The sequence below is a fragment of the Haliotis cracherodii genome, unplaced genomic scaffold (genome assembly GCF_022045235.1).
Source record: "Haliotis cracherodii isolate W230 unplaced genomic scaffold, xgHalCrac1.p SCAF_15, whole genome shotgun sequence".
NCBI lineage: Eukaryota > Metazoa > Mollusca > Gastropoda > Lepetellida > Haliotidae > Haliotis > Haliotis cracherodii.
In genome coordinates, this window is record NW_027266270.1 from 26,198,683 (window position 1) to 26,223,486 (window position 24,804).

General features: G+C 42.8%; 1 protein-coding gene across 1 annotated transcript; it reads left to right on the forward strand.

Moving 5' to 3' along the window:
* The first annotated feature begins 1,070 nt into the window (after window positions 1-1,070).
* LOC139462424 (alpha-(1,3)-fucosyltransferase C-like) lies at window positions 1,071-24,539 on the forward strand. Its single transcript, XM_071244129.1, has 2 exons — window positions 1,071-1,587; window positions 20,352-24,539. The coding sequence occupies exons 1-2, from the start codon at window positions 1,562-1,564 to the stop codon at window positions 21,433-21,435; spliced, it is 1,110 nt and encodes a 369-aa protein (XP_071100230.1). The 5' UTR covers window positions 1,071-1,561; the 3' UTR covers window positions 21,436-24,539.
* Window positions 24,540-24,804: the final 265 nt, after the last annotated feature.

A 24,804-nucleotide genomic window follows, 5' to 3' on the forward strand; every position in this document is an offset into this window, starting at 1 on the left:
CTCCACCCGAAGAGTGAGTGGGTATGGTTTTACGCCGCTTTTAGCAATATTCAAGAAATATCACGGCGGGGGTCACCAGAAATGGGTTTCACACATTGTACCCATGTCGAGAATCGAACCCGGGTCTTCGGCGTGACGAGCGAACGCTTTAACCACTAGGCTACCCGACCGCCCCTCAAGTATATTAGAGGTATTGTGTATAGATATAGAATTTTTCCCGGAAATTACCGACACCTTCGAACTTAAAATGTCTTTGAACAAGACTTGCTTTGGTTGTATCATCAATTACTTATATCATTTTCAACCGACACTATTTATCGCACCAAAGACATAACAACACTCACACATTAAGAAGCTGACATCCTAAATTAGATGTAAACATTCGATCAGGAAGACTATACAAGGAGCCTCTACATAAGCACTCTATGGTACTCTGAGGTATTGTATGGCACCAGCGATTCACCAAGAACTAATCATCTGTACATGCTACAGAGGAATTTTCAGATCAAGTACAGCTTACAGTTCCAAGAACACCCAAGACCTAGAGCGACAGAGCTTTTGAGAAAGCCGGACCTGTTCTGTGGAACGCCCCTCCGCTTGTCATCAGAGACATAGACAGTCTGAACTCATTCAAGTCCAACTGTTTACCCTATAGCATATTACTGAAAGCACTTTAGAACACAAGTTTGGAAAGGACGCTATTCAAAATATATAATGTTTTATTAATTAAGCTGATTTTGTTTGTTTAAATACGGATATTATATTGGGGAGTGATTAATATTCAAATAAAACTTACTTTCAGGGACCACTCGTCTAAGTATTAGGTATCTATTTATCTTAAATGAAACTATATCAGTGTTCCGTTTCTTTGCTGTAATTATTCACCGAAATCAGAGACCATAAAATAGATTTTATTTTACGGTCTCTGCCGAATGGATATTTAAAAGCGACAGAAGAATAGAAGATCCATAAAATCCAACTAAAAGCTCCAATAGTTAAGGGGAGGTTACTCTGAATTAAACTCGTCCCGTGAAAAATAAAATGGCGTACGTTGTGGTGTATTGATCAGTGTGCGTGACAACATGCTTCAATGAACGGCATGTGAGATCAGTCGTGTCGACGTCAGTGAACTTCCGTGTGGACTAGTGGTGACAGGCACACGCTTCACATCCTCTGGGACTAAAAGAAACGCGCTGTGATTACAACTGACGAACGGCCCGTGAAAATGTCCTCGTGCCATGGCCATGAAATATTAAATTTCTCCACATTGTGCATTGGTACATGAGCGAAGAGAAGCAAGTTGGGATGAAAGTGTTGCATATAGCGGGATTTGGGAAGAAATCTGAGTGGCAGACGACATAGTGACAACGCATCACGATGCTGTTCATATAGTGATGAACACGGATTCTCAGCGTTGATCGATCTCGGCACTGTCTCGGAGCCCTCTCGTACAGCTGATTGTAATGGGAAATGCGATAATGATTTTAATATGACTCCAACCGCTAAACGCCTCAAGCAGGCCAGTGCTTCTCTCTAACCGCTGTCCGGTATAGGTCAAGTGATGAAGATGCATCGACTTGTGTTGAGGTAAGTACGGAAATAGGAGATATTCATTTATTGGCCAGGGTATTTATGACTGTTGATGTCCGGCACAGATAGGACCGGCGGGTCCCGACAGGCGTGGTCAGGTTGTCACGTTCGTCCGCTTTGTAATACATTTCTGTTTGAAATTACAATTGTAATATTCTTTTCCATGTTTTTCTCATTTCGATTGCTGTCAATAATAATTTTCACAGCAGAAGATTGAAAGACTGTCATTGTGATGACACGTTCGATATTCGTATTATATTATTATGTTTATTATCATCGTTATTTATTTATTTATTTATTTATTTATTTATTTATTAACGCAGTGTTAGCCCCAACCCTTCATGAGTTGCGATGTTACATTCTCATATTGACAGCTCATTAAATAAACAGGGGTTATCGATAAGCTGGTTTTGTAACAGTAGAATTTTCAAATTCTTTCGTTTTTCAAGTCTTTATTACAGAATATTATACACAGGGCCGCAGGTACAGGGACATCGGGGAGGTTATTTTCCTGACAATATGGGTCCTGCCTGCGGCCAGTTGTTATATAGTAGCAATATGACGTCATACCAGTGTTTTGCGGTAATACCTATGACGTCAGGGTAAATTCGATGACGTGAAAACAAATTGTTAGCGACATATATTAACAATATTTAGCTAACACAACTAAAATAATATAAGGGTAACGCGATTTTTCAGGGAATTATCATTTGCAGAAACCCGAGGTCTTCCATTAACTGCCAGACGAAGGAGGGCAGTTGAAAAGACCGAGGGCTTCTGCAAATGATAATGCCCTGAAATATAGCGTTACTGTTATTATAGATAAGATGGATGGAATTTTGTATCAAATAAAAAGAAACAACAATATCGGTTTTGAAACATTTACTGTAATCAACACAAATGTCACTGACCTATTTTTACAAATATGGAAATGTCATAGAACAAACCAGATGACGTCATTATTGAACGTGACGTCAGCTATCCCTACCCTATGACGTCACCTAACAGCGGGCGTGATAATGGCCCGTCATCAAGCAATATGAGGGCATTATCAAGTTACAGTCGCCCGCTGATTCTTGATAACATGCGGGCGGTTTAATGATAATTCTATCCATTTTAGCTATAATTAGGTATAAAGTTTAGGTACTAGTATATTCGTAAATCGAAGCTTCGTATCATCTATATACTTCACTGAATGTTGACAATCCCACGCAAAGCTTCCTATAGTTAAAAAAAAAAAATTCCTTGACAGGTAATTGATTTTTCTAAGTAAGAAAATCAGTGATGACAGACGGGGCTTTACCTACTCAGGATTGTGATGCAGTCGTAAACTTTAAAAAAGGAGCACTCAGGTAATGAATCACCCTCATGAAGATCCCAGGGTTAGAATTGGTCTTGGACAACCCAAACTTCATAGTTATTTACTAAGTATATAGATTCGATTGTTTGGCATTAAACGGATTAAAAAAAATGACCACAAATTCAGATATGGTTTATGATGATTTAGTGTGAATTTGTGACAAGAAGAAATATCGTCTGTCTTGTAACAGCATGTGGTTTCGTCCACTCGAACTAATGTATTGGGTGTTTGTATAACCCTTGCATGCCAGTTTCCCTTTAGGAGTCCCCAGATCGGTAGGCAGCACATTTGAAGCGTATGTCAGGTGAAATGTGATATTGATGGCATATCATGAAGACCTAGACCTCTTACACAAAGCGATGTCAGCACTTCGACTGTCTTAAGTCAGTGTTAAAGTATGGTAGTAACGGTCGTCTTTGTGCTGAGATCGCTTTTTGGGATGGCTGCACTGATGTAAATAACATATTTTTGTTTGTTGTTTAACGCAGCACTCAGCAATATTCCAGCTATATGACGGCGGGCTGTAAATAATCGAGTCTGGACCAGACAATCCAATGATTGATATCATGAGCATCGATCCGCGCAATTGGGATACGATGACATGCATCAACCAAGTCAGCGAGCCTGACCGCCCGATTCCGTTAGTCGTCTCTTTAGACAAGCATAGTGGCATTTTACGGCAAGCATGGGTTGCTGAAGACCTATTCTATCCCCGATCTTCCCGGGTCAAATAACATATGTTATTGTTCAAGATTCGACCCATTACACCGTCTGCCTTAGCCCCCTTTACACAGGGCTGCGACCTTTGTGCCACCTATGAGCGATAAAAAAACTGGCCAGGACGCTCAATGGTCGCCTGAACCCAGAAAATCATGTTTCTATGTAACTGCTCCAGCAGTTGTTCAGCAGTAACTGATGGAATTTTTCAGCGTCTGCAACCACAATGAAACACTGCAGGTACACGCCCTCTATTTATAGGCAGGCTTAGGAGGCACTACAGGTAGCTCAAAGGAGGCAGAAAAGACGCTGAAGCATTGTCATGGTGTCTCAAGGGTTGCCGTGGTCGCCGAATGGAGGCACAGCGGTCGCCACAGTCATCGTTCAATGCACGCTGTTGGTCGCCTAAAGGAGGTACAAGGGAGGCAGACGCATCGCCCAGATTGACAGGACAAATTTGCAACAGAACGCATCTTTTTCCTGGCGACCATTCGACGACCACTGTGCCTTCATTCGGCAACAACGGCAATGCTTGTGCGGCTGAAGTTGTGCCTCCCTTCTCCCTCCTTTGAGCCACATTTGAGCAACTAGCCTCCTCGGCGATCTTTGTGCGACGTTTTTGAACATGTTCAAAAATTCACGGCGACCATGGCGTCCATGGTGATGTCTGAACCTCCCGTGTACCACCTTGGAACGACCTAGGCAACCATTCTGCCTCCTTTGAGCCTCCAACGACGACCTGGCAAATTTTATGGTCGCACACGGGAGGCACAAAGATCGCCATCCTGTGTAAAGGCCCCATTAACCATCCCAAACTCGGTTTTGATATCTGGAAGCAATTTAACATTGTTCTTGAGAAATGTCTAAATCTACTCCAACACAAGTTGTTACATTGTTTTGAATCGCAGATTTGTTGGTGAAACAGGAAACAACATCAGAGCTTAATTTTGTGACGTCATAGAAAAGAACCCTGTGGGGATACGTATGTGGGATATTTACCTATCAACCTGTGCGTGTCGTATCGCGACGTTATGGCTCTGGTACCACGCAACGGGGTCACCTAAAGGGCCCTTTACTCAGGGCTGCGACCTTTGTGCCACATTGAGCGATCAAAAACTGTCCAGGACGCTCAATGGTCGCCTAAACCCAGAAATTCATGTTTCTATGTAACTGCTCCAGCAGTTGTTTAGCAGTAACTGTTCGAGCTGCTCAGTATCTTCAACCACAATGAAACACTGCAGGTACAAGCCTTCCTTTTATAGGCAGGCTAAGGAGGCACTACAGGTTGCTCAAAGGAGGCAGAAAAGAGGCAGAAGCATTGCCATGGTGTGTCAAGGGTTGCCGTTGTCGCCGAATGGAGGCACGGCGGTCGCCACGTTCAATGCATGCCAATAGGAGGCACATGGGAGGCAGAAGTATCGCCCAGATTGACGGGAACATATTTCAGCAGGACTCATCTATTACCTGGCGACCATTGGGCGACCACTATGCCTTCATTCTGCAACAACGGCAATGCTTGTTCCTCCCTTCTGCCTCCTTTGAGCCACCAACCTCCTCCGCGACCTTTGTGCGACTGTTTTGAACAAGTTCAAAAATTCACGGCAACCATGGCGTCCATGGCGATGTCTGAACCTCCTGTGTAGCACCTTGGAACGACCTAGGCAACCATTCTGTCTCATTTGAGCCTCCAGCGATGACCTGGGAAATGTTATGGTCGCACACGTGAGGCACAAAGGTCGCCATCCAATGTAAAGGCCCATTACTTAGATGTGTGACGTCGTATACTCACTTGCAAGGCAACCTCACCGGCTCTAGTGACGTTGAAGGACTTGGGTGGTTTTGAAATCAACCGATTATATTTGTCATTACGGACAGCACAGATAGTAAATTAAATGTTGTAAGCGACTTGCAACAAGAAACTTGTTTAAAAAGGGGCAGCTAATCTGTAGTGATCCCTTGGGCATGCCAGAAACCTATGTTTGTGGGTTCGAATCCCGGTTCGCCCCGATTATGTTTCTAGGTTTGTCAGCACCATACCCGTGCTTGTGGGTTTCTCCGAAGTGGTAAACGTCTGAGACCTGCATCACTTCGGGCTTTCCTCCCACACTAAACTGACACGCCGTGATATAACTGGAATAAAAGCAGCGTTAAACCAAACTCACTCACTTACTCCCTTGGGACTACACTTAGATTATTGATTCAAATATTTGACATAGGTATGAGTGCGCATCGTTTTACACCGCTTTAAGCAATATTCCCGAAATGTGCTTCACACACTTGTACCTTGTGTGGGGAATCGAACACAGGCTTTCGGCGTGACAAGTCAACGCTTTGACCACTGGGCTACCCCACCGCCCTTAAACGTAGGACAGACCTACAAGTCCGTGAACGTAGGACTATTTTTATTACACCCAACAGTGGATTATCTGGTCTGGACCCCATTATTTCTAGAACGCTGACCAAAAGCTGGAATGTTGCCGAGTGCGGCGTAAACAATATTCATTCATTAGGTCATGAGGTCAATGGCTCCTCCAGGATACTGATCAGTAGTGTGCGGGGATGCAGTACCAACAAGTTCACCAGAAATTAGACTCAGCATCTGATCCTCTTGATAATTTTCAAACTCATTAAAATCAGATCTTTGTGCTCGCTACCGTTACACCAAAGATCTGAGGACATCCCATTACGGGTCAGAACGACCTTTCATCGGCTTAATCAGATCGGGAAAGTGACAGTCGGAATGTGTTTTCTGATCATGCAACCTGGAAAAGATTAACACTATTTGACCGACTACAGACAAAGGGATGTAAAATTGGGTTTACAGTGCGTGCGTGCGTGCATGCATGCAATTTATAGTCATCCCAAAAGACGTTAAATGATGGTACTTGTTGAGCTGCCTGGCGCTCGGCATTAAGGGGCAGTGTTTGTACTGTTTCTAAGTGGGTAATCCATATTTATACTGTGGCATGGTGTCACAGTGGGCTGGCACCATAACACCGGTATTAGACCAAGTATAAGTACAAGCAGCCACACACACTTGCATGCACGTCGCTATATAAGTGCAATAATCTTGAACGGGTCGTTCAACCGAATTTCACTTCACCTAGTTGGAATTCGGGTGGGTGCGGATTGTCTTATGGATGACTCGTCCTGTATTCGTTAAACATTACCACTGCATGTCGCTCAAGTGTCGTACACCTGGCTGCCAGGTGTGTATATTGGGTACGCGCCCTTCGTGCAAAGGAGGTGGTGGGGTGAAATGGGGTTTAACGTCGCGTCCAAGATTATTGCACTTATATAGCGACGTGCATATACGTGTGTGTGTTTGTGTGGCTGCTTGTACTTGTCCGGACTGATGCCGTTTTATAGTGCTAGCACACTGAGATACCATGCCGCAGTTTAACATGAATACCCCACTCAGACACAGTATACTGACTCCGTGCCGACCAGTCCTTGTTTTAGTCCCTTAATGCCGAGCGCCAGATATGGTAACAACAACTACAATCTTTTAACGTATTTTGGTATGACGCGGCCGGGGATCGAACTCCGGACCTTCCGCTCTCCGGGAGGACGCTCTACCACAAGACCACGGAGTCGCGCAAAGGGAACGAGGCTAAACGTAGTAATCAACCTCGATAATCCAGTGTCTTCTATCTCCATTCTGTTAAAATATATATCCTGGACCCATCGCCCCATAGCTTCGTTTTGAGACAGATATATTAGCGAACGAATGCAGGGTATTTATCATAATAGAATGGTGATATAATACACTGAATATTTGAGAAGGCTGAATTATGCATGAGACCCACTTTCCTCAAATATGTCACTGTGCATCTCCAAACACTTGTGTCTATAACACCAGTCCTGTTACCGAGGGTCGTAAGTCCAAATGTGTCCATACCAGACGAAGTTGGCGATTGAGCTTGCGCGTCATGACCCAAATCCGTTTCTATTCCCCGCATTGGTACAATTATACTGCAGCCGTCTCTATTATGCTTAGCAATATGCAGTCTATGATTATTAGCCAGTTTATAGAGGTTTTATTCACACGGAACAAAAAATGACAAAATGCACCTAGGACTTGAAGATTATTATATTATTTTCTTTTGGACACAAGGCAGTCTAAAGTTCGGGTTCAATGTGTGAGACCGATACTTGGCGTCCCCAGCCATCATATTGCAGGAACAGGCGAAAACCGCTTCTCACCTATTCCTGTCTCAGGCGAATATGGCTATTCCGCGATCGTGGAAATATTTCCAGAAAACGTGACTCCCCGCGAATTGCAGACAACTCTCGGAATCAATTTTGCGCTCGAATGACGCTCAAACATTTAACATACTGTTTAAGCATACAATATGACCCCTACAATAAAACAAAATTTGAAATAAATAATTCTCACTTTCAAACGTGTTTATGGTATGATGACTACTTAAAGTTGACATGATAATTCAAACTTGAAATGTCTCAATGCAAGAGATATAAATTTGTTTTAAAAAAGGTGAAATGATTATGTTTTTGTGGCAGACGTTTGGTAATTTTACCGCAGAATTTTGATAATTTTACCCCAGAATTCGCCTGGGACTGAAATTGGCTATCGTTCTGGATGACAGTGAAACAACATCATGAAAGGAAAATGTAGTCATCAGATTTGGGAAAGTTAATTTAAACGATCGATTTACACTTGCCAAGTGTCCTATAAACAGAGTTCTTTTAATAATTCATGTCTGGCCGGCTAGCAATACCTGTCGTTTCACATATGGTGATATTGACCCACTTCCTTTCATCCTGAGTAATGTACCGTAAATCCAACAAAAATGTACCACGTTATATTTCCATATTATTTCTGGCAGCATTGCTGAAACAATACGTCTGTCGTCAATAGAAAAGAATAACCTACATGACAAATTCATGCCGTAATCCTTGGGTTAATCAATTTGAAGATTTAAAGTGTGTCTACCCCATGTTTTTGACGAGGCAGTCATCTCATATTTGGACTTTAGGGCAACAAAAAAAGAACAAAGTTCCTTTTCTGATACCGATGGACAATCTACCAAGTAACAGAGCCTGAAGCACGATCCACGTTTGTCGCCTCTCACGACAAGGTGCTGATATGTTAACAGATTTGACTTCATGGTTAACAGGGGGCACGGGTGGCCCAGTCGTCTAAGGCGCCGCGATTCGCTGTGCAGAGTTGCGTCCCTTGGGCACGCCAGAAACCTATGATTGTGGGTTCGAATCCCGGTTCGCTCCGATTATGTTTCTAGGTTTGTCAGCACCATACCCGTGCTCGTGGGTTTCACCGAAGTGGTAAACGTCTGAGACCTGCATCACAGGGACGGTTCACCACCCCTTTTGTTACAACATTGCTATTTATGTTTTTCATGGTGTTTCTTATATATTTTTTTTGTATTTACACAATTAATGGAACCTTTACTCCATACACAAATGGAATTCTGGAGATTGACAAGGAAAGCGATGGAGGTTAAGATATACATTGGCGACTTTCCTCCCACATTAAGCTGACACGCCGTGATATAACTGGAATATTGTTAAAAGCGGCGTTAAACCCAACTCAATCACTCACTCACTCATGGTTAACAAGACCAGGACATCGGCATGCTGTACCCCACTTTATATGCCCACTCTAGCCACCGCAGTTCGTTTCTGGGATGCCAACATTTCACTGTGGGGGACTTTGTCGTATCCAGGGGCCATGGAGTGGTATATTGCTCGTCTGCGTGGATAGTTCCTTAGTGGTGCCTTTCCGTTCGAAAAGTTCTTGATTTGTGCTTGGTTGAATAGTGTGTTAGTGGTGATTGTTTAAGTGGTGCTTAGGTTGTGCTTCTCTGCCCTAATAGTGACTAAGTGGTGCTTGTCCGTTTGAATGGTACTTGCCTTTTTTGATGGTGCGCAACTTGCCCTTTCTGCTTGAATAGTGATTGTCCGGTGCTCGTCTGCTTCTCTCGTGCTTGATTGGTAATCGTATTCTTGAGTGGTGCTTGTTTGTTTCAATATTTCATGAGTGGTGATCGTCTGCTTGAGTGGTGCTTGTTTGCTTGAGTGGTGCTTGTTTGCTTCAATAGTGCATGAGTGGTGATCGTCTGCTTGAGTGGTGCTTGTTTGCTTCAATAGTGCATGAGTGGTGATCGTCTGCTTGAGTGGTGCTTGTTTGCTTGAGTGGTGCTTGTTTGCTTCAATAGTGCATGAGTGGTAATCGTCTGCTTGAGTGGTGCTTGTTTGCTTGAGTGGTGCTTGTTTGCTTCAATAGTGCATGAGTGGTGATCGTCTGCTTGAGTGGTGCTTGTTTGCTTCAATAGTGCATGAGTGGTGATCGTCTGCTTGAGTGGTGCTTGTTTGCTTGAGTGGTGCTTGTTTGCTTCAATAGTGCATGAGTGGTGATCGTCTGCTTGAGTGGTGCTTGTTTGCTTCAATAGTGCATGAGTGGTAATCGTCTGCTTGAGTGGTGCTTGTTTGCTTCAATAGTGCATGAGTGGTAATCGTCTGCTTGAGTGGTGCTTGTTTGCTTCAATAGTGCATGAGTGGTTATCGTCTGCTTAAGTGGTGCTTGTTTGCTTCAGTAGTGCATGAGTGGTGATCGTCTGCTTGAGTGGTGCTTGTCTGCTTCAATAGTGTTTGAGTGGTGCTTGTCTACTTCAATAGTGTTTGAATAATGTTGCATCGATCACAAGTAATGGCCGACCTCTCTGTAAATTCATTAATTGACCAGTAACTACAAGCTGTCTGGCAATCTAAAGCTAAGACCTCGGGCACGGCACGCATCACAATTTCCCACCAAGATGGGGAAAGTGTGCCTGGGGGTCGTATCGTTATGTGTACTTTATGGACTCAGGGTTGCAGGCATTCTATGATGACGGGTACAGGTCAAACAGCGTTAAGCAAACGTGAACATGCACCGTTTAACGAGGTGTACCATGTGTGAAATTTCCTTTGAATGAAATCTATTGGCTCATCATCAGCAATATGACGGCACTTATATTCTGTCCCTATGTGCGATAGGAAACGGCTGTCTGGTTGTTGGACGCCTTTGAGGCAGGGATCTCTTGGACGTGCAGGATAGATCTATAATGTGTGTTTAAGACCACACACTGCAATATTCCAACTGCACGACTGCGGCCTGTATAATAGAACATGGACAGTCCAGTTATTGACATAATGAGCAACGTCCACGCTGTCGGGGTGCGATGAGAGGCAATCACCCAAGTCATTGAGTCTGACCACCCGATCAGACAGTCACCTATTGCAAGCATAGGTTGCCGGGGACCCGTTCTTACCCGGAATTACCTCGTCACTTATGACGACATACTGCCTCTGTTGATCTCCCCTGTATTCTTCAAGTAGTCCAGTGGTCCAGTCCCTGAGCGCATGTCCTTAGCAAGTGTTCTTACCCTAACTTGATAATAATGTGAAATGTTCATATTGATACAACATTTCTATGTAGCCCACGACTTTACACAGACGCACATTCAATACTAGTCAACTGAGGTTTGTCATGGTTAATAAAGGAGTCCATAGATACTTACGTTATGTAAATTAAAGACAGCTCGTTCAAAATTAGATCAAAGAAAAGCGACCAAATAAGGATGATTATCAACATCATTCCCAGGCCGGTAGACGTATGACTGCGAAATAGTTTGCGTAACTGTTCATTTATAAACGATACGTGTTGGTACCCATAATGGCAGGGGTGCTTGTGCTTGTGAAGGCCGATGCAGGTGCCTGTGAAGGCCGATGCAGGTGCCTGTGAAGGCCGATGCAGGTGCTTGGGAAGGCCGATGCAGTTGCCTGTGAAGGCCGATGCAGCTACTTGATAAGGCCGATGCAGCTACTTGATAAGGCCGATGCAGGTGCTTTGGAAGGCCGATGCAGGTGCTTGGGAAGGCCGATGCAGGTACTTGAAAAGGCCGATGCAGGTGCCTGTGAAGGCCGATTCAGGTACTTGAAAAGGCCGATGCAGGTGCCTGTGAAGGCCGATGCAGCTACTTGAAAAGGCCGATGCAGGTGCTTGGGAAGGCCGATGCAGCTCCTTGAAAAGGGCGACGCAGGTGCTTGGGAACCGATGCAGGTACTTGGGAAGGCCGATGCAGGTACTTGGGAAGGCCGATGCAGGGGCCTGTGAAGGCCGATGCAGGTACTTGGGTAGGCCGATGCAGGTGCTTGGGAAGGCCGATGCAAGTGCTTGAAAAGGCCGATGCAGCTACTTGAAAAGGCCGATGCAGGTACTTGGGAAGGACGATGCAGGTACTTGGGAAGGACGATGCAGGTACTTGGGAAGGACGATGCTGGTGCAAAACGTTTCTACACAGGAACTTCATTCTGTTGGATTCATTGCTATGTATTAGCGATTACTCAGTGTCCTACAGTATAAGCAGAGACACATTTCTACCCCTTCGCATCTAATATTAACAGAATTCGCCGCGAAGGAGGAGACCTCATCGAAAATCCTGCTGTCTTTCCTTTTACAGTGTCATGGGGGCTGGCTGGGCTGTACTGCAGCACTACAATAGATACATCCCGGCTATACTCATGAATTTAGTATGACACATTGCTCCCTTGAATACCATTCCGAGTCACGAACAGCTAGTCTTAACACATTACCACGATTACGGCACCGCAGCAAAGACATTTAACCTGTCTATTTTCACCGCCCATGTCAGTTCACAATACGTCACTTGTAAGAAAAGCCAGTCTCTCTTCTTTTTGGATTCTATGAGCTGTTGTTTCCAAGCTAAGACCCAGGTGCGAGTTCCAGCTCGGAAACATTAATTAAACATAGTGCTGATGAAAAATGTGCTCGACCTAGTTGTGGACGACTGGGCTCGTTGTATCCCGTCAATAGCACACGCCATTGGAAACAAATTACGCAAGCTCCGTTCTAACGGATGTGATTTATATGATACATCGGACATACGCCGTGCGGTGTTTCTGACTTTACTGCCTATACCAGACAGTCCTATTGATTGCTCGTTTTTTATCGTGATGTTGTATTGACAGTTAAACGGTTTAACATTACACCGTGTTCACGGCCATCGTTCATGTTGTGGGATGACGCTGTGAAGTGCTATGTCTGGTCACAGTCGGTGGAAATAACTGCTGAATGTGCTGCCTAGCAAATTCAATTTTCTTAACGACAATTACTGGCTTTATGAATATTGAAGAGAGATGGGCTTATTTCCCCGAATTACACTTGTCGATTCCCAAATTGGACCGCCTACGTGGTCTAGTGGTAGAGCTTCCGCCTAGGGAGCGGAAGGTCCGGGGTTCGATCCCTGGCCGCGTTTCCCCAAATCGTTAAAATAGGGTACTTGATGTTACCCTGTCTGGTGCTGGGTATTCATGTTAAACTGCGGCATGGTACCTCATGGGGATAGCACTATAAATCAGCATCAGTCCGGACTAGTACACACACACACACACACACACACACACACACACACACACACACACACACACACGTCGCTATATAAGTACAATAACCTTGGACGCGACGTCAAACCCTATTTCACCTCACCTCACCGATTCCTAAATTGAAACAATATCTGTACATAAAAGAACTTAGTGTGAAACCCAAAAAAGGTATACAATCAACAAATGTATTACAAAAATTCAATAGGTTTGCAAATCAATACACAGTACTGCACAACTATTACAATGGCAGTGCTCAATAGAGTGGTGGTACAATATTCAATGGCAATACATAATATGATGGCAGTGGTCAGTAACAGATACAAAAATACAGTGGTGATTGCAAAAGTCAGTGATAATAATATATATTCACCCAGCGGCGACAGTGGTCAAGCTTCCGAGATGGGCAAGGCCGGAAATCAGGGATGATAAGTGACCCTCACATGAAAGCTGATCCGGAAGCGGTGAAATGCTTGAGTTATCTCCGAACACGCCCTTATCCCACTATATATAATTAATTTAGGCCAGCTAGCTACTGAAAAATTCTACTTAGAGCCCTCACCAGTCCAGCGACACTTGAACATTATAAGATATTCTGGATGAGTCCACGGTATACCGGAAGTTTACGTATCACACTTGCATCTAAATATAGTAACTTCCCGACGACTGCTTACCTTAAATAATACTACTTTCCTGACGACAACTCTCTCCCCAAATACAATGCAATGAGCGTCTACTAAATCTCAACAGAAACAATGTAACACAGTTACAATCATTGTTCAACAATAAAATACGCTGCTATATAACACCCTTATGAGAGAACGGTTACTCTAGTGTGCTCATTGGGTAGGCCAGACAAAATTTAAGCTAAAGATATGTCGCTATATGTTTCTTGACCTTGTTTTCGGATTTGCTTAGAAACCGATTATTTGATATTGAGGGGGGTGATTCGGGCTGGAATTTTTTTCTAAAATCTAATTTGCATCCATTCAAATTCAATAGATGTGTGACCTATAACATGTTTTGTCTCGTTTTAAGTCCATTTAGTCAGTACAACACCAGTAGGTAGTGGCACCGAGTGAGTGGGCTTAGGGTGTGAATTGTTTTAGTCTACGCTTGAATTTGGGTCGATGGATATTCCTTGCTTCTATTTCTTAATAGAAGATTTTGTTTCTTTGTTTGTTTGTGGTTTAACGCCGTACTCAGCAATATTCCAGCTATATGACGGCGGGCTGTAAATTATCGAGTCTGGACCAGACAATCCACTGATTGACATCATGAGCATCGTTCCACGCATTTGGGATACGATGACATACATCAACCAAGTCAGCGAGCGGGACCACCTGATAGTCGCTACTTACGGATCTTCACGGGTCCTTAATAGAAGATATTGATTTTCATTGACAGTTTTCTTCAATAATTTTACTAGCCAGCTGCCTCCCACATTAGTGAGTGAGTGAGTTGGGTTTAACGCCGCTTTTAACAATATTCCAGTTATATCGCGGCCCTCCCACATTATGCCGACACGCCTTGATATAACTGGAATACTGTTAAAGACGGTGATAAACGTAACACACTCACTCACTCACTAGCCAACTATGATACACACTTCAACATGATATGTACCATTTTACAAACTTTCCTTTTGTTACAACATTGCTATTTATGTTTTTCATGCTGTTTCTTATATATTTTGTTTGTATTTACACAATTAATGGAACCTTTACTCCATACACAAATGGAATTCTGGAGATTGACAAGGAAAGCGATGGAGGTTAAGATATACATTGGCGACGAAACCCGAAACTATTTGGAAAAAAATAATTATAAAACACAGTTTTAATGAGTTGTAAATGTTTATTTTACGTGAAAACTCTACCATAGTTTGATAGCTTACTCCAAACTATGGTTCAACTAAAGTAAACCACACACCCTAGTATCAATATGGTCATCAAACGGCACATGTCTGGTAATTTATATTCAAATAACTACTATGGGATTTTGTTTCTTGTTCAACGCAAATAAGCTCTAAGGGACCGACAAACTGACAATTTCATAGTCGGGAGTGAAAGTGGTATTTGTATGAAGACCCGATATTGAAAAATCAGATATATTTTTTAAATAAAACTATGAGCAGGAGTAAACATTTTTTTAAAAACCCACTATTGCAGCCATGTATTTTTCGTGGCAGAAAATATCTTATTTTTTAGTCTGAAGCCGAATTATTTTTTTCAAGAATTTTCAGACAACAATTGATTTTTTTCGCTGAAATCCCAGCCCCCGCCCCAGCCCCCAGACTGCCAAATGGTCGGTCCCTAGGATATAGTACGTGATAGGTTGAAAGGGGAAGTGTGAGAGAAACGCTGTATTTCAGTATCCTTCGGTAAGCTTTTAGCTTGATGAAAAAGTAAGAGTCTTTATTTCACGCAACGTTAAGAAAACCGCAAATATGTCCGCGAGAGCGTGTGTAATCGCATTTTCTCCAAATATATCTGGGGGATGACCCTAATCAGCGTCGCGAAATGTGATATCAATTACTTCTTCTAATTGACCATGCACCATAAAGATGGGACTCCCCTGGCCATTAACAGATTTAATGTTGAACCAATTTCCCTCTCATTACAACCAGCGAGGGCTTTGTCACAATCATTTATGTGGAATAAAAACTTCCCGATTCAAGCTATGACATGAAACCCATTTCCTATTACCGTTAATCGATTCGGGCTATTTTGAGATAATTGTTTTATTTGTCCAGTAGCGAGTCGACTTCTTTCATCTTCTGCTAAACAAAAAATTCGTTCGAAGTTATTTAACGCCGAAATGAAACTAAAATCCTATTATATAAACTGGTAGCGGGCATAATATTTCACAGGATACAACCGACTCGTTTCTGTTCCAATGATCAAACACTGCCCTCCTGGCTGAATCGTGTACTTTCTTAGATCAAACATCCAAAATCCAAGCACTACGGATTTCAGCTAGGACTGTATGTCAAAGGCAAAAAAGTATCATGGAAGGTATTTTAGGGATTGGTAAATAAAAAGCGTCCCCAAATCTTGATTGAGTGGATCTGAATTGGAAAAGGCAAAAAATCCGGTAAAGCTGAAGTTGAAAGAGTGAAATATTACGAGCATAAAAACGGTGAGTTTCTGCAGTACATTTAGGTTGTCTGCCTTTTAAAAGTTGCCATTGAACCGTATGGAAGTTATTGATTCCCAAAGAAGTAAAGGATAACTACTGCACAAAGATTAGCAAAATGAAATAAAGACCCCCGCTGTAGCAAATTGGAAATATCAATGTTTGATTTGAAACTGCTTGGAAATTTCCTGTATAATCTGTTTATGAAACTTTGAGAATAACTGGAGCTTTCAGACGAAATGGATGCAGCTTTCAAACTTAATCAGACATAAATGGTAGTCCAGAGTAAACACGATTATCGTGCACTGTAGCAAGTCCGCTTTGGAAAGGAGATTGAATTGCGTATCGACATCCATTGTGTATATATACCTTGATCTTAAACGGGCTTCTTGAATACAAACAGACGCTACGTTCAGATTTGGACTCTTAAAAAGAAACAGTTCACAAACTACTTATTCCTAAGAGAAACCACTTTCTTTTTTAGGAGAATTAAAAACATGTAAAAAGATAAGTGACGTCAAAACTACATCCCCTAACCCGCTCACGTTGGTCTTTCCTCCCACAAGCTGACATCCGTCGTATAACTGAAATACTGAACAGACGTAAACCATCACTCACTCACTAACACGGTTTTAAAGGGAGACACAAAATATATTTTCGGTTGCTGCTTCAAGAGGCACAATTTATGTTCCTTTACCTGAGGCAACAAAAGGAATTTACTCACAAATATATTTTAAGGACGTACATCATATCCCATAAATAATTTTGTTTTTTGTGAAACCTGGGGCAAAGTTTTCCCCATTTTTTCCTGGAACAAACGATCATTTTCAATTACATTCCAGTCTGGGTGCTGCTTAAGGAACAGTTTGGAAAAGCCTCTTGTTAGGCCTTGTGTTAAATATGTGTAAAACCCATCGACTGAGGCAGGGAAAGGGATGTTATTTGAAACCAAAATAAGTGTCCGTTTTGCTTAGTCTTATGAATGGATCCTAAGCAACACCTCTGTTATGTATTGCTGCGATGTTACAGTTTCATTGCTGTGAGTTTGCTGTATTTTGTATACTAATCTTGCTGTTTTTCGTGCTCCAATCTTGCTTTATGACGTGCTCCAATCTTGCTGTAACCTTGTCGTGATATTGCTGTATTTTGATTTCTAATCTTGGTGTATTTTGATTTCTAATCTGTATGACATGCTCTAATCTTGCTGTATGTCGTGCTGTAACCTTGCCGTGATGTTGCTGTATTTCGTGCTCTAATCTTGCTGTATGACTTGCTCTAATCTTGCTCTAATCTTGCTGTATGACGTGCTGTAACCTTGCTGTGATATTGCTGTATTTCGTGCTCTGATCTTGCTGTATGACGTGCTGTAACCTTGCTGTGATATTGCTGTATTTCGTGCTATAATCTTGCTGTATGACGTGTTGTAACCTTGCCGTGATGTTCCTGTATTTCGTGCTCAAATCTTGCTGTATGACGTGCTGTAACCTTGTCGTGATGTTGCTGTATTTCGTGCTCTAATCTTGCTGTATGACGTGCTCTTATCTTGCTGTATGACGTGCTGTTACCTTGCCGTGATATTGCTGTATTTCGTGCTCTAATCTTGCTGTATGACGTGCTGTAACCTTGCCGTGATGTTGCTGTATTTCGTGCTCTAATCTTGCTGTATGACGTGCTGTAACCTTGCCGTGATGTTGCTGTATTTCGTGCTCTAATCTTGCTGTATGACGTGCTGTAACCTTGCCGTGATGTTGCTGTATTTCGTGCTCTAATCTTGCTGTATGACTTGCTCTAATCTTGCTGTACGACGTGCTGTAACCTTGCTGTGATATTGCTGTATTTCGTGCTCTGATCTTGCTGTATGACGTGCTGTAACCTTCCCGTGATATTGCTGTATTTCGTGCTCTAATCTTGCTGTATGATGTGCTGTAACCTTGCCTTGATGTTGCTGTATTTCGTGCTCTAATCTTGCTGTATGACGTGCTCTTATCTTGCTGTATGACGTGCTCTAATCTTGCTGTATGACGTGCTGTAACCTTGCCGTGATATTGCTGTATTTCGTGCTCTAATCTTGCTGTATGACGTGTTGTAACCTTGCCGTGATGTTGCTGTATTTCGTGCTCAAATCTTGCTGTATGACGTGCTGTAACCTTGTCGTGATATTGCTGTATTTCGTGCTCTAATCTTGCTGTATGATGTGCTGTAACCTTGCCTTGATGTTGCTGTATTTCGTGCTCTAATCTTGCTGTATGACGTGCTCTTATCTTGCTGTATGACGTGCTCTAATCTTGTTGTATGACGTGCTGTAACCTTGCCGTGATATTGCTGTATTTTGATATCTAATCTTGCTGTATGACGTGCTCTAATCTTGCTGTAACCTTCCCGTGATATTGCCGTGTTTCGTGCTCTAATCATGCTGTCGTCTTGCTGGGATCTTGCTGGGATATTAATGTATTTGCTGCTATGATGTTTCCGACTGTATGTTGCTGCGGCAGAAGATTATCTTGGGCAATTCATCGAGTCGGTGTTTTCATAGCTTTCACATGTAACCAGGCCTTGTAAGCGAAACACACCCACATCGGCAATTAATACCATGTAATATTTCAAGTATCCCCAGCTCTGGGGTACACTTGCCATGCAATCCAGTAGACCCGGGAGATAGTAATTTCCTCGACTTCAATTTCAGCATGTCGTTAAAATGAAACATTTCTTGCGAAACATGTCTTTCACGTCCATAGAGAAAACTACCCAAATCATAAAAAATATTTAAATTATACGAAGTACGAAATTCAGAACGATGCCGGAACGATATTGTGTCTGTTCCTTGCATTTATAGTGCTCCTGGCTGAATACTGTATACAAGCCCACTTGAATACTCAGACCAGCGTTATGTGATCGACAGCCTTGGGGATTACTATTTAGCCCATCCTGATGTGCCGCCAATTTGTGATTGGGCAACCAACATGGACTGAAATTGAACTCCCCTCGCTGTCAGTCAAGACTGTTTCCCCATCGCTTCAACGTCCGTAGTTATCTTTTACCGTCAACCAATGATCACTGTTCCTCGGACATCTCCGTACCAGCAGGTCGCCAGGTCACTGCCTCTATCAGACGAGCGCGATACGCCCTGGTCACAATCAGAGGAACATGTCCGATAAAGCAATAGCCAGGTTAAATTGGTGGCTGCTGTCGGGATCAAGTGTTTGGCGAGGTTTTACTCGTTTAACTGAAATTAATCTCCCCTACTTTTCAGCGCATTGCCATTGCTGGGTTTGCTCATTGATTCGACTGAGCGTTCTGCATTGAGAATACCTTAATCAACGGGCCTTGTCTTCTGATAGAGTTGGATGAAAATCGAAAGTGTTTGACATTCCTGAGGGCATCGTTATGGCTACATTGCATGCTTTGTGATCAGTTTTGATGTTATTGTTTGTCTGGTGATTACAGACAAAATCATTTGTCCGAGTGTTTGATATAAACCATGTTGATTAGTGTCCGTATATTTGATATCAAAAGACACGAGCATAAATGTTATTTATTGTCCCATATCATTATGAATAATTGATTATGATAACCATTTAGATTCTGAAAAACCTTGGTATTTAAGACGATCATTGATGTTAAAGGCGCATCAAATCGAAAGAAGACCTCATTGACGTCACAGAAATGCACTTACTTCATAAATAACTCGTTCGGTAATTTGAGGGTTATTCAAGAATGTCAAAATCAAGCAAATTCGTCATAAGTAAGGCTCGGTTCGATTCATGTATTTTTGGTGTGCCTACGGTATTTTGTTATTACGATTACCTCTAATGTATATTTTTGATAAATTATAAATGCATCCTAAAATAGTATCTCTCACTGACGCATCCGACTTTTTTCGACGGGATTGAGGCGACGGTGCGGTCTAGTGGTTAAAGCGTTCGCTTATCACGCCCAAGACCTATGTTCGATTCTCCTCATTGGTGCAGTTGGAAGCCCGTTCTTGATGTCCCTCGACGTGAAATGAATGGAATGTTGCTAAAAGTAGCATTAAGACAGTTTTTTTTAATGTTAAATGTAGGTGTCAGTTCGAAACAAGGTTGTTTATGCGTTTCATTTAAATTACCTTGACTTTATGTTTCAGAGGCATGCGCATATCCTCCACCTACAACTTCCTGGTCATGTGTATCTGCGTTTGCCTGACCTTGTACGCCGTGTTCTACTTCCGGGTCGACAAACCCAAACACCCGCCACCGGAAGTCTTCCTGAAGACAAACAAGACCTACAAAATGATTCACCTTCATTCATTCCCATGGTATTACGAGCTGCAAATGGGAGAAAAATCTTTTGAGGGCTGCCCAGTAAGCACATGTACATACGTGGACAAACCGGAAACAATTCCAAACAGCGACGCCATCTTGTTTTTCACGGACCACCAGCACGGCAATGCACCACCGGAGAAGTCCCCGGGTCAAGTCTGGATCTTCTTCTCCGTAGAGAGTCCAATTCATTCCTTTAACACTGGTTTTGGTGGTCCATCGTGGGAAGGGAAGTTCAATTGGACAATGAGCTACCGTCTAGATTCGGACATTAAATTCGGCTACGGGGACGTCGTGCCAGGCGGGATCACTGAAGCTAAAGACTATGTTGCCATAGCAACGAGAAAAAAGAAACTCGTGGCGTGGTTCGTCAGCAACTGCAATACACAAAGCCAAAGAATGAAATATGTGAACATGTTACAAAAATACATCCCGGTCGACATATACGGTCATTGTGGAAGGTTAAAATGTGAGCGCGATCGCTCAGGGGAATGTATGGAGATGTTAGCGCAAGATTATAAGTTTTATTTATCTTTTGAAAATTCTTTATGCCAAGACTATGTCACTGAAAAATTATTAAAAACCTTAAAAACCGACATTGTGCCTGTTGCAAGAGGTGGGGCCAACTACACTGCCTTGTTGCCTTCAAAGATGGCCATCATCACGAGAGACTACGCGTCGGTGAAGGACTTAGCGGAATACCTGAAGTATCTGGCTAACAATGTGGACGAATATGTGTCCTATCTCAAGTGGAAGGATTCATATCACATTGTTGAGCCTCAGCCTTTTCCCCACTGTTTGTTATGCGAACGAGTCCATCAACCCCTACAGTGGCCCAAGGTCTACCCCAACGTTGCTGACTGGTGGAGAAGAGGTCGATGCAGCGAAGCTAACGATATCGGCGCTTGATGCAGATACAAATATACTTTTTAGCCTCAGTGACTCCTCTATGGGAAATGTCCAGGAGAAATGTGATCAGAAGCTTCTGAGTACTATCCATTATGATATATCTAATCCAGAAGCACCCATGTCAACCGATAATTGCGCCCGGAGGGGAACAGTTAATTGCACCCTTTGGTCATTTGTGAAGGGATTTGAATCGTAAATGGAAAATTGAGCCAAATTGGTCGCCACGGGTCCAAGTAGATCCTTTGAGGGTCAGGAGCGTGTGGCGTGGCTGGGAGACGAGAAAATTGATGGATATCACTCTGAAGCCACTATGTGATAATGTAGGTGCTTGTAGGACTGGAGAATGGGTTTATTATCAAGTGTGCCGATTGGAATAATATAATGAAGACTTGCCCTATACGATAAGCCGTAGACGTGTGCCGTGTGGTCAACTCAGGGGAGACTCCTCGACACTTGACCGTCGGTGGATGGTCCGTGGTCTAGTATCTGTCCCTCTACCGCTGTCTCGGAGTAATGAGAGGTTGTGTGCGAAGAGGTCTTATCTAGTCACTTTATACAGCATTGTTATTGAGATCATTTTTATTTTTTCAATATTCGTGGGCATTGTTATAGTGTATGATTTTGTTTATGTATGGTTTTATGCTATAAGCATTTCAATGTTTATTGACTCCTTTATGCTGTTGATGATTCATTCACTGTGTTGTATTCATCATCACTATCATCCATATCCTCATATCCCCCGCATATCCTGATAGATGTGTCGTGACCTGAATGCGCGTCTGTACCATTCTTCTGTTTGTAATCAGTGTGCATCTGGGGGTCATGGGTGGGTCAGTCGTTTAAGACGCCTCATTTTGCGTTATCCGAAAAATACGATCGTGGGTTCCAATCCCAGGGGGAGGTCACGGGTGGCCCAGTCACGATTCGCTGTGCAGAGTTGCGTCCCTTGGGCACGCCAGAAACCTATGATTGTGGGTTCGAATCCCGGTTCGCCCCGATTATGTTTCTAGGTTTGTTAGCACCATACCCGTGCTCCTGGGTTTCACCGAAGTGGTAAACGTCTGAGGCCTGCATCACTTCGGGCTTTCCTCCTACATTAAGCTGACACGCCGTGATATAACTGGAATACTGTTAAAAGCGGCGTTAAACCCAACTCACTCACTCACTCAATATGGAACGTCTTTTTTTCAATTGGAACCCCAGCCACAAAACCTCGCCGCTGTGTGTATATTCCAGTCCTTCATTTTATAAAACCCCGAAACTGATGTTTATAGAAGTTTTCGATAGATTTATGAAAACGCTTCTCGTCAATCATGTCATAACCAGAGTTAAAGACACCTTAAATTGCCATGGAAACCATTAGGTTGATTTTTCACGAAATGTGTTTTTTGTTCTAAAATAGCATGAACCTATTTTGTGATGACGCTTTGGTTTGGCGTTGCAGTTAGAACCGGGTATGTTTCGAGCTGTGTTAATCAGCTTACATGTTTAGTAAAGCCATTTACAATTGTATACATTTCAGTTAAAGTACGCATATGTCAAACTCAGATGTATACTACATTCAGGGATAAACATCATTGGACAAAGACCGCCTCCGTGGTCTAGTGGTAGAGCGGAAGTTCCGGAGTTCGATCCCCGGCCGCGTCTTACCAAAACACAGTGTTCGAAATAAGTGCCTGCCCGAAGGCCCGTGGCAGGGAGATCCGTAGTTTCAAATCTGTGTAGGTCCTATTGGCCTGCGTTAAATGTACCCGTCGGTGTATTTGTCACATTAGGCTGCAGGTCTATTTTGAGGGCCTGAAGAGTTTAGTTGGGGACTGACATTTTTTTAATTTCAAACACTGCCAAAAGACGTCAATAGATGGAACTTGTTATTACCCTGCCTGGCGCTCAGCATGAAGGAGCTTAAACAAGGACAGGTCGGCCCGGAGTCAATATACTGTGTCTGAGTGGATTACTAGTATTCGTGTTAAACTCCGGCATGGTATCTCAGGTGGCTAACAGTATAAAATCGGCATTAGTCTGGACCAGTACAAGCAGCCAAACACATACACACACACGTACATGCACGTCGCTATTTAAGTGCAATAGTCTTGGACGCGACGTTATGCCCGCAAATTTCACCTCACCACTGGTCAAATCCAACTAGTCCATTTCAAACGTGTGTTTTATGAAAAATAACTCTCTTTCAGGAGAAAACAACTAGTCCGTTTAGACTAACCGGCTATAGGCCTTGTCTAACCCTGATAATCTACGTTAAGTTTGTTATCATTAGGACAAATATGTTAGTGGCGTGAGGCTTCATGGTTCGTGCCATTTTCTGGAAGAATAATCAGTCATGTTTAAAATGTTCTTTCCAAAGTCGAAATTCGTAGAATGATGATGTATTGCGTGATTGATGACGATATTTGGTAATGAATCTTTCTCTTTTCACATCTTCATCAACATCAAACTTTTCGCCTTCTGCGGAATAGCTAACAGAAATGGTCAGGAATATTGATATATATGGATGGTCAAAGACTTCACTATTTGAAGTTCAAGGGTTCAAATTCCAAGTTCGACCCGATCATCGCCCTTGGTGTGTCAGCACCGGATGCGTACCCGTGCTGGTCGGCTTCACCTTCAGGGGTGACGTCTTCATCACTTCAAGCTCCCCACCACACTGTGCTAAGATGTAACTGAAATAGTGTTCAAGTGGCTTTTAGCACATGGCTTAACCTTCGATCTTTGTTTTCAGGTTGAAGAAAGAAATCATGTTTAGGGACCATTTGGACAAAGTTTGTTTGTTTTTTAATTTGTTTGTTTATTCTGTGACGCCTCACTCGCAATAATCCATCCATATGATGAATCTGGACCAGACAATCCAGTGATTGACATCATGCACATCGATCTGCGCAGCTGGACAAAGTATTCCTCTGCATTGTGCTCTTGTGTTTGAATCTTAGGGACCGATCATGTGTTACATTTTCAGTGCGTGGCCTGGGTGTACATAAAAAAATAATTTTGCCTTAGGTTTGTGTAAGAAAATATTTGTTGTTTGAACAAACGAGGCTTATATTAACGTGCTAACATTATCATCACTGTCGTTTTCTACACATAAGTACTTGGTGGTGGCTGCTTCAATGTTGTATCGTGCAGAGAGGGAATTTCAATTTGACGTACCTGGGTCACATGTTACTTCAGGTCTTCGAGCGTTTGGATGTCGCTCGATTACTTCCTTTGACAACAGACAATATCGACGGGATCTTATTAGCAACATGGGTGAAACCGTCGCGGCATAAAATATTAGTTATCCAAACAGTTAAAACTATCCAAACTCTCGTATTGCCAATTTGTTCAGAATGCTTCCACTGTATACATATATATTTA

Excerpts from the sequence above, each read along its gene's own strand:
- LOC139462424 (XM_071244129.1), top strand. The coding sequence starts at position 1,562 with ATGAAGATGCATCGACTTGTGTTGAG. Across the intron at positions 1,588-20,351 it reads ATGCATCGACTTGTGTTGAG|AGGCATGCGCATATCCTCCA; the intron begins GTAAGTACGGAA and ends TTTATGTTTCAG.